This window comes from Microcaecilia unicolor, chromosome 11 (assembly GCF_901765095.1).
Source record: "Microcaecilia unicolor chromosome 11, aMicUni1.1, whole genome shotgun sequence".
In the NCBI taxonomy this organism is placed as follows: domain Eukaryota; kingdom Metazoa; phylum Chordata; class Amphibia; order Gymnophiona; family Siphonopidae; genus Microcaecilia; species Microcaecilia unicolor.
This window is the reverse complement of record NC_044041.1, coordinates 45056671-45069673: the sequence shown is the minus strand read 5'-3', so window position 1 is coordinate 45069673 and position 13003 is coordinate 45056671. Positions and strand designations below refer to the sequence as shown.

The following is a 13003-nucleotide window of genomic DNA, read 5'->3' as shown; positions in this document are numbered from 1 at the left end:
CTAGCACACAGTGGCAGCCTTGTGAGGGAGCATCACTCTCCGACCTTCCCTCCCCAGCCCCCTTCCATGAAATTATCTTTTTGTTTCTTTCTTGTTTTTGAAACAAAGTCAGTGGCAGCGATTCACATAAGCTGCCCTGCCACCGGTCCTGACCCCTTTTCTCTACTGCAGCCTGCCTCCGAAGAAACAGGAAATTACATCAGAGAGGTGGACTGCCGCCATAGAGAGAAGTGGCAGGGACCGGCAGCAGGGCAGCTTATGGGAGTCGCTGCCTTCTTTTGAAAAGCAAGTAAAGAAAAGGTCATTTCGAGGAAGGGTGGGTGATGGCAGTGACGAAAGCGACAGAAGCAGAGGAACCGGGTAGCAGCTCATTTCTTGTCTCAGGCAGCAGACTGCCTTGGGCTGCCCTTTCTAGCACATAAGACTTAAAAGGTATAAAATAATCCTACACTATAAGATCAACCCTATTTTCAGCATGTCAGTCTAGACCAGAGGTTCTCAACCTTTCCTCTGTTGTGATGAACCTGACAGACAACGTTCATGTATGTAGCACACCGAACACTAAAATTCACAGATGAACAAAGCATACCTAAATATTTCATTGTTTACTGTAAGTTTAGTATGAATTTGCCTATTCCATATCAAAAAGCTGTATGCAAGACATCACTCCCAGGTTTTTCACTTGTCATACAACAAAACAAATATATGTTCAAATACTAGAGATCCGCCAAGTCTCCCGCTTTGAGCAGAAGACTTCCGCTGTCTTGGGTCATCTACCACATTCCCACTGGGGTGCAGAGATCTCCTGCTGAGCAGCCTCCTCCTCTATTGGCAGCAGGAGATGGCTTAATAAGACATCATCTGCTGCCATGGGACCAATTTCCTGATAAGAGCTCCAAAATCTCACAGCTCTTATTGTGAGACTGGTCCCTCAGCAGCAGGAAATGATGTCACAGCAGCAGGAGATGATGTTTTACTAAGCCATCCCCTGCTGCCCAAGAGGGAAGCTACTTGTTGCTGCCGAATGAGGTCCATCAGGGGAGGAGCCAAGAGGTAAAGTGAGTGGGCACTGGGGTGTGACTAGGTGGAGTTAGGGCATGGCTGGGAGGAGTGGGGTGGAGCTAGGGGTGTGGCTAAAATCTCCCTCTCAGTGATTCGGCCCCCTTGGCAGCAGTGTTGCCAGGTGGGCGGTTTTACCGCCCAATTGGGCGGTTTTCTGCGACCCGCCGCGGGAAATTTTTGCCCGCGGCGGGTTGCGGTTTTTTGGGCTGGTTTTTGGGCTTCAGGGCGGGGTTTTTTTCGGCCGCGGGGGGCGGGGTTAGTGACGTTTTGGGCGGGGCCGATGACGTGGGAGGCGGGGGCCGATGACGTGGGAGGCGGGGCCGGTGACGGCGGGGGCGGGGTTGATGACGGCGGGGGCGGGGTGATGACGCGGGGGTGGGGGTGTCAGGGGCGGGGTTTGTGTTTGGGCGGGTTTTGGGCTGTTTCTTGTGCGGGATTGGGTGGGAAAAAAAATTTTCCACCTGGCAACCCTGCTTGGCAGCTCTGATACTAGTGTCACCTCAGTAACAGCAACACAAAATCCCTCCACTGCCAGATACTGTGAAAGAACACAAAAAACTGTAAATATGCTACTCAGAAAATCTATAGCAAACAGAATCTATGGACAGCAGACCTGCAACATTTTCAGTTGGGGCTGGAGGCAGCAGTTATTACTGGGGACAGTAGGGAAGCAGAAATAGGAGCTAATTACGGGGATTTCAAGAACCTGACTCTCAAGATTGTTGATCTTCCCAGCTTGCAGGCACTGAGGCACTGATGATTATAAAGAAAACACAGGCTTGCTGTCTACACCAGATTTTTTGTGACACACCTCCCACTTTTTTGGGACCACCAGCCTAGACAGAGCAGAGGACCCTGTGGTCAACATCACATTTGTTTTCATTCTTTTAGCATTCCTGTCAATGCATTCTGGGAGTTGTAGTTCAGGAAGTGGTTTGGTGTGCTCCAGAATCCACTGGCGTAATTACTGGCTCAAGGAAAAAAGAAATGGTCCTGGCAGAAATAGTGACACCAGAATCAGGTTTCAGTCCAATAAAGTTGTGTGGTTGCCCTGCCAGTCCCCTTGAGTGCATAGAAATAGAGTCAAACAAAAAAAAACAAAAGGTGATACTTTTGTACTAGATTTATTCCAGTCTTGAGTGGCTTTCGGGAGTTGATACATCATTTCTCAGGCCCAAACAGTGAGCAGGTAGATGCCTCTGCCTTTAGCTGTACTTCAGCTTGAACCAGTGAAAGGAGTACAGCTCCTATAAACCAGTCAAAAACATTACTGAATGACTCCAATCATAAATGCCAAATTTTGACAATAATTGGGGGTGCTAAACACAACACAATTGAACCATCCCTGGATATACTGAAGGAGTTTGCTCAATACTGAGGCTGCCCAGCACCTACTGTGCCCCCTGAATTGGCACCTATGACTCCAGTAGAAGGATATGTTAAACTCTCACTCTTTTAGCGACTATTGACTTTGGTCAGGAATCCAAATCCGTAATAAACATTCACTAAAGCCCATAAGCAAAACCTGACATAACAATTCTTTCCTGTTTCAAATTTTCCCAAGGCCTCAGTGATGACACTCAGTGGTTTTCAAAATCTCACACCACCAAGATTTACTCCCCCACTTCATCATTGGTTCTTTAGCTTCCTTAGAAAATGTTATTAAAGTTACTACAAAACAAACATTTTAATACTCATCTGCTACATATACAACTTATCTCAACTGTCAGCTTGGGGGAGGGGGCACTCTTCGACAAGACTCATGTTTTGCTATGTGTTGATTCAAGGAAAATCCCCATACGTTCAGCCTGACCCATCTTGCCGACTCCACATCTTTTCTCAGTCAAGATGCATGGGCCTATGGACTTTAGTGAATGTGCAACAGAAGGGTGTCATAAGCTTTTTATTTATTTATTTTTGCCCTTCGCTAACTTTTATTTTTGTGTATTTCAGCTGGGAATTCTGAGTTGTATGAAGGAGATAGGGACTGCATAGTGTTTATGAAAAGCCACTATACTCAAGTGAGAAATATGGCAGCTGGTGAACAAGCTTTAGCCTGAGGTGGGCCAGGCTGCATTTGACTCAACTCTAAGTGTATATTCATTTGATGGTAGCAGCTCTCCTTTCAAAATTGAAATTTTTTTGTTTTAATGGCGTGAATCTTTTATGAGTAATGTCAATGGAAAAGATCTGAAAAGAAACCATAAATGTTTTATTGAATAGGGTCTTTAATATTTTGAATAAATGCTTTCTGAAAACATAAGTGCTATTACAAAATGAAATGAAAAATCTGGAATCGTTTAAAAGGTTGATATTACCTTGGACCATCACTCTTTTCTCTCACTTTGTGTAATCATTTGACTAGAACTGTTTATAACATTGAGATTGAAATGTTCTCAAACTGTGCCATGAATTTAAATGGCTCATAGACGTGAGTATCCCTTCTGCTACAAAACAGACTGAAAATGAGAAACAGAAGGAAATGAAATCATTAGAACTTAGAGCCTAGAACTAATATCTATCCCTTAGGGTTCTGACAACTGGTATTGGCCTACAAAAAGATGGACCACAACGTCCATCCATTATCTGAATCTTACTGGCTGGGAAAGGTTTTCATGACTGAATAAGAGCAGAAGAAATTCTAAGCAGGAAACTGGGGAGAATTTACAATGTTGGGATTGCGTTTATGTTGGGGAATTCTCACCATACTATCCAGGTAAGATGTATCATAGCTTGATAGGGTCACACAGTGAAGTTGTGAACACACAGTGTTGCCACCTAAGATAATGCACTTAGACTGAAACAGCTGAATATAAGCCACACTGTTTTTTTTGTTTCCTTGCTATAACACACACGTTTTACAGTATATTCTAATGTGTTAAGTATTCTGTAGCGTGAAGAATAACTTATACTGGGCTAGAACACTGATGGTCCCTGATTAATACGTATTACACAGATGATATTTTGAAACGCTGATAACTTAAATTTAGGCCTTTATTTGGGGAAGTTTTCACTTTGGCAGATCTAGGAATCTAACTCCTTAGATTAGGCACCTAGATCTTTTCAATAGCTATATGTTATGGCCACTTGACAATACTTAGGCACGACAGGAGCTGGTCATTATTTGCTATAAAAAAATCTACTGACATACCTTAGTGTGAATTGATCCACTGTTGAACCATTGGCAATGGCTACGTAAACACTGACAATTTGTCCTTGTTTGACAGGCTTTGATGGAAGCCAAAGAACAACATTACCATCCAGCCTCAACTCTGCCAGCTGGGAAATTTCAGGTGTTCGATAGAGGCTAACAGCACCAATCCTCTGCCAGTGGGACTCCATTTCATGCATATTATCTTTGCCTGGTCGGATAGAATTGCCTTTTCTGGGATCATCAGGGGTACACTCTCCTTTCTCTTCTCCTGGTTGGACTGTATAAAAGAGATCAAGAAGACTCCCATCATGCTCATCTATCATTTTTTTACGTCCTCCAGTCAACATTGGAGGATCAAACCAACCAGGTGGGAGTTCCATCTCTGCCACACACAATCCCAGATTCCCCTGCAGTCTGCAGCTGCCTTTTACTTCTCTCGTTTCCCGAAAGGCAAATACCTTTAGGCACGGTAACTGTTCACTGGTACTATAATCATCCCAGTCCCTGCCCACAATGTAAAACAAGATCTGAACTTTGGGCCAGTTGGGATAAATCTTCTCATTGATGATGTGTGCTTCAAGTTTCCAGTTAAAAGTAAACTTGCTGGTGGGTCCAAAACTAGGCGATGTCAATAGAAGGTCCTCGGGCATCACTTGGTCAATAGAATAAGGTCCATAACTGGCATTTACTCTAGGTGGCTGCCTGGTTTTATAAATGTAGAATGACTCCACTCTGGACTGCAAACTGGAGTTCCTTAAGAAATCCTGACTGGTTTCTTTCAGAAGGAAGGAAGTCTCAGCACTGAGGATTTGGTAGCTCACAGGAAGGTAAGTTGGCAATGATGAAAATTTATGGATGCTTTCTTGAATCCCTCGACTCTCCATCACTAGAAAAATACCAGAAATAGAATTATAAGATTACAAAATTATAGAGAAAGTGGGCTGCAAAGGTATCAAGCAGTCTATCTCATGCCTATTCTTTATGAATAACCTTAAAAACAGACCAGCCGATATTCAGCTCGCAGCAGTCAGTGTTTTTTTAAAGCTGACTGCTGTGGGCAGATTAAGCCTGGGATATTCAATGCTGAGTCATGTCTGAGCAATGGCATTGAATCTCCAGGATTAAATAAATTTAATGAACCCGCCGGGGCTTATGCGGGTCCTGGATAATTGCTAGTACCACAAGGCTTCTGCTAGAGGTAGTGACAGCCATTTTACACTGGCTACTATAAAGGGCAGAAGCGAGTGGGCAACACTCCTGCCCATACAATCCCTCTGGACCCACAAGATATTTACACAGGGGCCACTATCCAGTTGATGGGAGGCAACCTGTATAAGTGCCGCGGTCAGCATTGACTCTGGATATTCAATGAGGGGCTGTTTCTAGTGACCAGCATTGAATATCCAGGATTTTCTTTTTTTGTTGGCCAGTGCTAACTTAATCGGCTAAACAAATATTCAGGGCTGGCCGGTTACGTTAATAGTGAGAAAAGATAGGACTGCTATTTATGCAGTCTGATTTGCATGCTAAACTTATCTGATCAGCGCAGAATATTGCTGGTTATCACGTGATATGACCGATTAACTTTTCGGCACTGACCACGAATATTCAGTAGAGATAATCAGTTATTTCATGCTAAATATTCGCAGTTAGGAGCTAAAATGCTATTTAACCTGTCAGCGGCTATTTCTGGATAGTTAAATAGCTTTGAATATCAGGGGGACAGTGTCGGGGAAAAAACAGGACCCTTACATTGTTTCAAAATACTTTTTAATTATTTAAGCATTTATTCTTGATCCACTTCAATTTGGCTTTCGCCCCCTTCATTCAACTGAAACAGCTCTTGCTAAAGTCTCCAATGATCTGTTCCTGGCCAGATCCAGATCCTGATCCTCATCCTTCTCGATCTATCTGCTGCTTTTGACACTGTTGATCACATCCTACTCCTTGATAAGCTGTCCTCACTTGGATTTCAGGGCTCTGTTCTTTCCTGGTTTTCTTCTTATCTCTCCCAGCGTACCTTTAGTGTATACTCTAGTGGATCCTCTTCTACTTCTATCCCACTGTCAGTTGGTGTACAAAGGGATCTGTCCTGGGACCTCTTTTTTTCTCTATCTATACTTCTTCCCTTGGTACTCTGATCTCATCCCATGGTTTTCAGTATCATCGTTACGCTGATGACTCCCAGATCTACCTCTCCACACCAGAAATCTCAGCCGAAATCCAGGCCAAAGTATCAGCCTGCCTGTCTGACATTGCTGCCTGGATGTCTCAGCCATCTGAAACTAAACATGACCAAGACTGAACTTCTCATCTTTCCCCCTAAACCAACCTCTCCTCCTCCCCCATTCTCTATTTCTGTGGATAACACTCTCATCCTTCCTGTCTCATCAGCTCGTAACCTTGGGGGTCATCTTCGACTCCTCCCTCTCCTTCTCTGCACATATTCAGCAGACTGCTAAAACCTGTTGTTTCTTTCCCTATAATATCACTAAAATTCGCCCTTTCCTTTCTGAGCACACTACCAGAACCCTCATCCACACTCTTATCACCTCTCGCTTAGACTACTGTAACTTGCTTCTCACAGGTCTCCCACTTAGCCATCTCTCTCCTTTTCAATCTGTTCAAAATTCTGCTGCACAACTAATATTCCGCCAGTGTCGTTATGCTCATATTAGCCCTCTCCTCAAGTCACTTCACTGGCTTCCTATCCGTTTCCGCATACAGTTCAAACTCCTCTTATTGACCTATAAGTGCATTCACTTTGCAACTCCTCAGTACCTCTCCACTCTCATCTCTCCCTACATTCCTCCCTGGGAACTCCGTTCACTGGGTAAATCTCTCTTATCTGCACCCTTCTCTTCCACTGCTAACTCCAGACTTCGTTCCTTTTATCTTGCTGCACCATATGCCTGGAAGTTTTATTTATTTATTTTATTTGTAGCATTTGTATCCCACGTTTTCCCACCAATTTGCAGGCTCAATGTGGCTTACATTTGCCGTAATGGCGATTGCCATTTCCAGGTAGCAGAGTTACAAATGGTATTGCGTTAAGGTGCTTACATACATGGTAGCAAACATGGAGCATAACATACTGTATATGGAATAGATCATGGTATATATATATATAACATGTGCATACATATGTACATGGTAAAGAAGAGAAAAGTTGTGGTAGTGCATGAAGGCTCCTGAGTAATAGATTGGTTAGTAACATGCATTAGGTCATCGACTAAAGAGAGTCCCTATTCTGCATAAGGTTTAGGTGAATTGCTTAATCATTAATATCATAGAGGTTAATCAGTCATGTGTTAAGAGTTCGGTTTTGTGTAGATTGTGTATAGTTTCGTTATTTAGTATTAGGATGGATGCTTAAGGTATGCCTTCTTGAAAAGTAGTCTTGAAAAGTAGTTTTCAGTAGTCTTCAGAAGATGGTTAGATCTTGCGTTGTTTTTATGGCCTTCGGTAGTACGTTCCATAGCTGCATGCAGACGTATGAAAAGCTGGTCACGTATGTGGATTTATACTTTAGTCCTTTGCAGTTAGGAAAATGGAGATTGAGAAATGTGCGTGATGATCTTTTTGCATTCCTAATAGGCAAGTCTATAAGGTCTGACATGAAGGTCAGAGCCGGTACGTCAAGCTCCATCTCTGGCCGTCTTCAAATCTAAGCTAAAAGCCCACCTTTTTGATACTGCTTTTAACTCCTACCCTTATTCACTTATTCACTTGTTCAGAACCCTTATTTTGTCATCCTCACTTTAATATTCCCTTATCTCTTGTTTGTCCTGTCTTTCTGTCCTAATTAGATTGTAAGCTCTGTCGAGCAGGGACTGTCTCTTCATGTTCAAGTGTACAGCGCTGCGTACGTCTAGTAGCGCTTTAGAAATGATAAGTAGCAGTAGTAGTAGTTTGACCTTTGAAAATACATTAGTATAATGTTTTTTTCTTAGTTAATTCATAATTTGTGTTCAAAGTGTCCTCCTTCAACCTTCTTTGGCGCCACTGAGTTGTCGGCTCAATGAATTCTGGGGTTTCATTAATTACAAGAGCTCCATCCTGTTGAAACATGTGGAGGGGCATAATCGAAAGGGGCGTCCACGTTTTCCTGAGGACGTCCTCGCAGGACATCCCAGCGAAGGGGCGGGGAAACCCGTATTATCGAAACAAGATGGGCATCCATCTTTCGTTTCAATAATATGGTCGGGGATGCCCAAATCTCAACATTTAGGTCGACCTTAGATGTGGTCGTCCCTGGTTTTCAGCGATAATGGAACCCGAGGACGCTCATCTCAGAAACGACCAAATGCAAGCCATTTGGTCATGGGACGAGCCAGCATTCGATCCACTAATATCTTATATATTTCCTTCAAGCCTGAAAGCTATCAAAGCAGTGTACATTCAGGTACAGTGGGTATTTTTCTGTCCATGGAAGGTTCATGATTTACCACAGGAGTCACCCCTTTTTCAGTACTAGCCCAGGGTGAGTCACATTCAGGTACACTAGATATTTCCCTGTTTTTGGAGGGCTTTTTGACTAATTTTGTACCTGTGAAAATTGAGGGTTAAGTGAACTCACTTTAGTTTGCATTATTTGATTACTCGCCTCGCCACAACAAGCCCTAGGAAAGTTACGAAGATTAAAAACCAATGCAATTACATTTAAAATGTATCTCCCCTCCAGTACCACTATATTTTATCCCGTCCTACATATTTTCTTAAAGGTATCCTTATGAAACCCAAGTCTTCAACTATTTCTTAAACGACAAATAGCAGCAAAGCTGTCATAATTCAAGATCACAAGATGCAGCAGCAGGATTTGAACCAGGCTTCCCTGATTATCAGTCCACACTGCTCTAATCACTAGGCTAATCCTCCACTTATGATATTTCCATTTTCCATTTCCATATACATATATTTATTTCCATTTTGCTCACACCTTTTTCAGTAGTAGCTCAAGGTGAGTTACATTCAGGTACACTGGATATTTCTCTGTCCCAGGAGGGCTCACAATCTAAGTTTGTACCTGAGGCAATGGAGGATTAAGTGACTTGCCCAAGATCACAAGGAGCAGCAGTGGGATTTGAACTGGCCACCTCTGGATTGCAAGACTGGTGCTCTAACCACTAGGCCACTATTGAAAGGGTATCATCTTCACTCCCTAATAAAGAATTACATGAGACACAATACTCATTATACTGTAGATCATTACTAGTCAATGGGTGAGGAAACTGCTACTTAGTCAATATGGGCTAAATTAGTTGAGCAAAATATAACTTGTTGTCAGGCCACTGACTGGTTCCTTTCTTTCTCATGACTTTACAAAGCACGTTTACCAGGGATTTATTTTATTGACAGATTGGCTGCAGTTGTGAGGAGGTCAATGTTCCCTCTAAGGACTGAGTTGGTGTGAGCAAAAATTTTCCATTACATTAGCTTGTCAGCACTTCTTGCAGATACATACAAAGACATGCACACACACGAATACATAAACACTTTTAGAAAGCCCCGGTAGTGATTCCTGGCACGACAAATGCAACAAAGCCCATTCAATTCCTATGGGCTTCATCGCTTTTGCCACTTGGGAATCACTAACGTGGCTTTGTAAAAGGAGACCTTCGTTTGCTGATGAGTTTCCAAGCATGGTTAGAGCAGGAGGCTGAGAACCAGGGAAGCCAGGGTTCAAATCCCAATGGTGTTCCTAGAGATCTTGGTCAAATCACTTAACCCTTCATTGCCTCAGATACAGAACTTAGGGAACCTTTACAAAACAGCGCTAGTGGTTTTAGTGCATGCTAATGATTAGCACTTGCTAAACGCTAGAGACGCCTATAGAAATATATGGGCATCTCTAATGTTTAGCGTGTGCTTATTTTTAGTGCACACTAAAAATGCTAGCACACCTCTTTGTAAAGGGACCCTTTAAATTGTAAGCCCTCCAGGGACGTGAAAATATCTATTGCACCTGAATGTAACTTGCCTTGAGCTATTACTGAGAAAAGTGTGGCCTAAATCCCAACCCAAAATCCAATACCAGGCATAGTGTGACGTAATAGAAAACACTACATATGTCACTCAGGACCTACAAAGCAATTCCAACATACCATAATAGCAGTAACTTCCACAAGTCAGACAACAAGCACCCACCTAGGACAAGATAGTACCACAAACATTGTAGTGGGCAATGGAATATTAATCAACCTACTGGAAAACTAAACAAACCAGATTAGAAAAGATCGATCGTGCAGTCAATGCTAACTGAAAACCACATCTCTTTCACACACACAGAACACAGCCCCTCACCCAATATAGAATAAGTAACCACAAAATAAAAATTAAACTGAACCCCCAAGAAGCCAAACTCTTCATACAGTGCAACACCAGAGAAAGAGAAAGCAATGTGTATCCCTCAGTACTGTGCAAAATACAAGAGAGCAGACGTAAATTTCAAAAACTGACATATTCCAACCACTACATTACAAATTAACAAATGCAAATAAAACAAAAAATGGAAAATATGATACCATTTTATTGGACTAAATATATTTTCCAATTAGCTTACAGAGGCCAAAACCTCCTTACTCAGGTCAGGAGGACAGTATACTGCTATAGCGGTATCCTGTCCTGACATGAGGTCTCTGAAAGTTAGTAAAAAATCTTTTATAATTAATCCGATAAAAAGATAACACCTTATTTCCACTTTCTATTGTTATTTATTAACACATCTACCACACTACTTTATCTTAAAACTAAAACTAAAATTCTTTTTTCTACCTTTGTCGTCTGACCATTTACTTTTTTCAGTTGTGTTGGTTCCAGTCTCTGGTTTCTGGTTTCCTCGTCTTGTCAGGACTTCCTGTCCATTTGTTAATTTTCTCGCCTCATTTTCCTTACAGCTTTCATCAATTTATTTTCTGCCTCTGTCCAGATTTAATGTTCTCTTACTATCCAATCCTCATTTTCACTCTTTTTACCGTATCTACCCACAGCTTGCCACCCTGGCTCTCCTATTTCACTTCCTCTTATTACCCAGTGCCCCCCCCCCCCAACCCATCCAGCACCTTCCCTCTCCTTTCCCTCTTCCATCAACCTTCTGCTGTCTTTTCAGTCTTCTATCCAGTGTCTGCCCCTCTCTCTTCCCACTTTTCCCACTTCCATCCAGTGCCTAACCTCTCTCTCTTCCAACTTCTATCCAGCACCTGCCCCCTCTCTCTCCCCACATCTATCCAGCATTTGCCCCTGTTTTCTTCCCACTTCCAGCATTTTTCCTCCATCTCCTCCCCACTTCCTTCTAGTATTTGTCCTCCCTCTCCTTCCCACTTCCTTTTCCAGCATGTGCCCCTCTGTCCTCCCCACTTCCATTCAGCGTTTGTCCTCCATCTCCTCCCTACTTCCTTCCAGCATGTGCTTTTCTGTCCTAACCACTTCCATCCAACATTTGCCCTGTCTCCTTCCTTCTAGCATGTGCCCCTCTCTCCTCCCCACTTCCATCCAGCATTTCTTTTCCCTCTCCTCCCCAATTCCTTCCAGCATGGGCCCCTCTGCCCTCCACACTTCCTTCCAGGGTCTTTCTCTTTCCCCGACATCCCTGCTGCCACTGTTGCTTCCCCAAACCAGCAACAGCGGCAAAACAACGTATGAACATGACGGGGCTGCACTATACATACAGTGGCAGTTGGCTCGGCCCTGGAACCAGATATGACACTGGAGAGGGGCTGGACCGGCAGCAATGGGTATATAAGGTGCATACATACTGTAGGAGTTGCTTCTTCAAAGGGTTAACAGTATTTTTCAGGAAACCCTGCAGTTCGGCATTAAATTGGAGAAACAAATGAAAAGAAGCCTGCTCACTGGAACTGTGGACAGAGCAGGTCTCGCTGGTTGCACGGCAGGACAGGACAACTGCGCGGCCTCTTACCAGAGGGTGTGCGGCTGTGCAACCTGTTAGGAGGTTGGAGGGTCTAAGCAGGTCAGGAGGAGGTATGGGGCCAGACTACATTCCCCACAAGGCCCTGAGAGAAGGGATAAGGGAGGTAGGTCCCAAAACCCGGTATGGCCCCCACGTGGAAGGGAGGGGGAAAAGGACTGGAAAGAGCAGCTGCTATGGCAGATGAGGGCCAGAAGGGGGAGCAGGGATGACAAAGCTCAATTCCCTTGGGTTAGAAATCAGTACAAGATTCCTTCCACTTGGGAGGGGGAGGAGGTCTCCAACCAACAGCCTAGCAGAGAGGCAGAGTTAATGGAGTGCTTGGAGGAAGGAGAGTTGGGAGGGAGCAGCGCCCCAGGTTTGGAGGAGCCAGTTGACATGGACTGTAATTGTACTTTGGGTCAGAGCTGCAGGGACTGAAGGAAGTGGGTGGTCACAGGAGTCAATTAGCTGTATTGTGGGCGGTGTACTGCCATTCTGCAACCACCCAAGCGGAAAGACTTTTAAAACTGAAACCCAGGCTGTTGCGCTGGGGGAGAACTTGGATTTAAAGGGACATTTTTTTTCTTGTTGCTTTGTTTTGAAAAATGAATGGGACTTTAACCCCCTTGAACTGAGATTTTGTGGAGGAGGGGAAATAAACTGTTTGGAACTAAAAGCTGTGTTGTCTGGAAGGACTTTGTTTGTGGACTGCTGAAGGGAGCCTACCACCCCCTGAAGGTTTGCTACTGGGATACAGTTATTACAAACCGCGCAGCTTAGAGGGAACATTGGAGAAGATTTTTTTGTTTGGATAGGTTTGTTGCCAAGATTGGGAAGAAGGTGCTCACGGGGCCCATGGGGTTGAGGAAGTTTAAGAG

The 13003-nt window shown here is 43.7% G+C and overlaps 1 protein-coding gene across 1 annotated transcript in view; it reads right to left on the bottom strand.

The window, feature by feature from the left end:
* Positions 1-13003, bottom strand: part of TMEM132C (transmembrane protein 132C) — a 503591-nt gene that overhangs the window by 373032 nt on the left and 117556 nt on the right. The window contains 1 exon segment of the mRNA XM_030219669.1: positions 4214-5102. Coding sequence (XP_030075529.1) covers positions 4214-5102 — 889 coding nt within the window.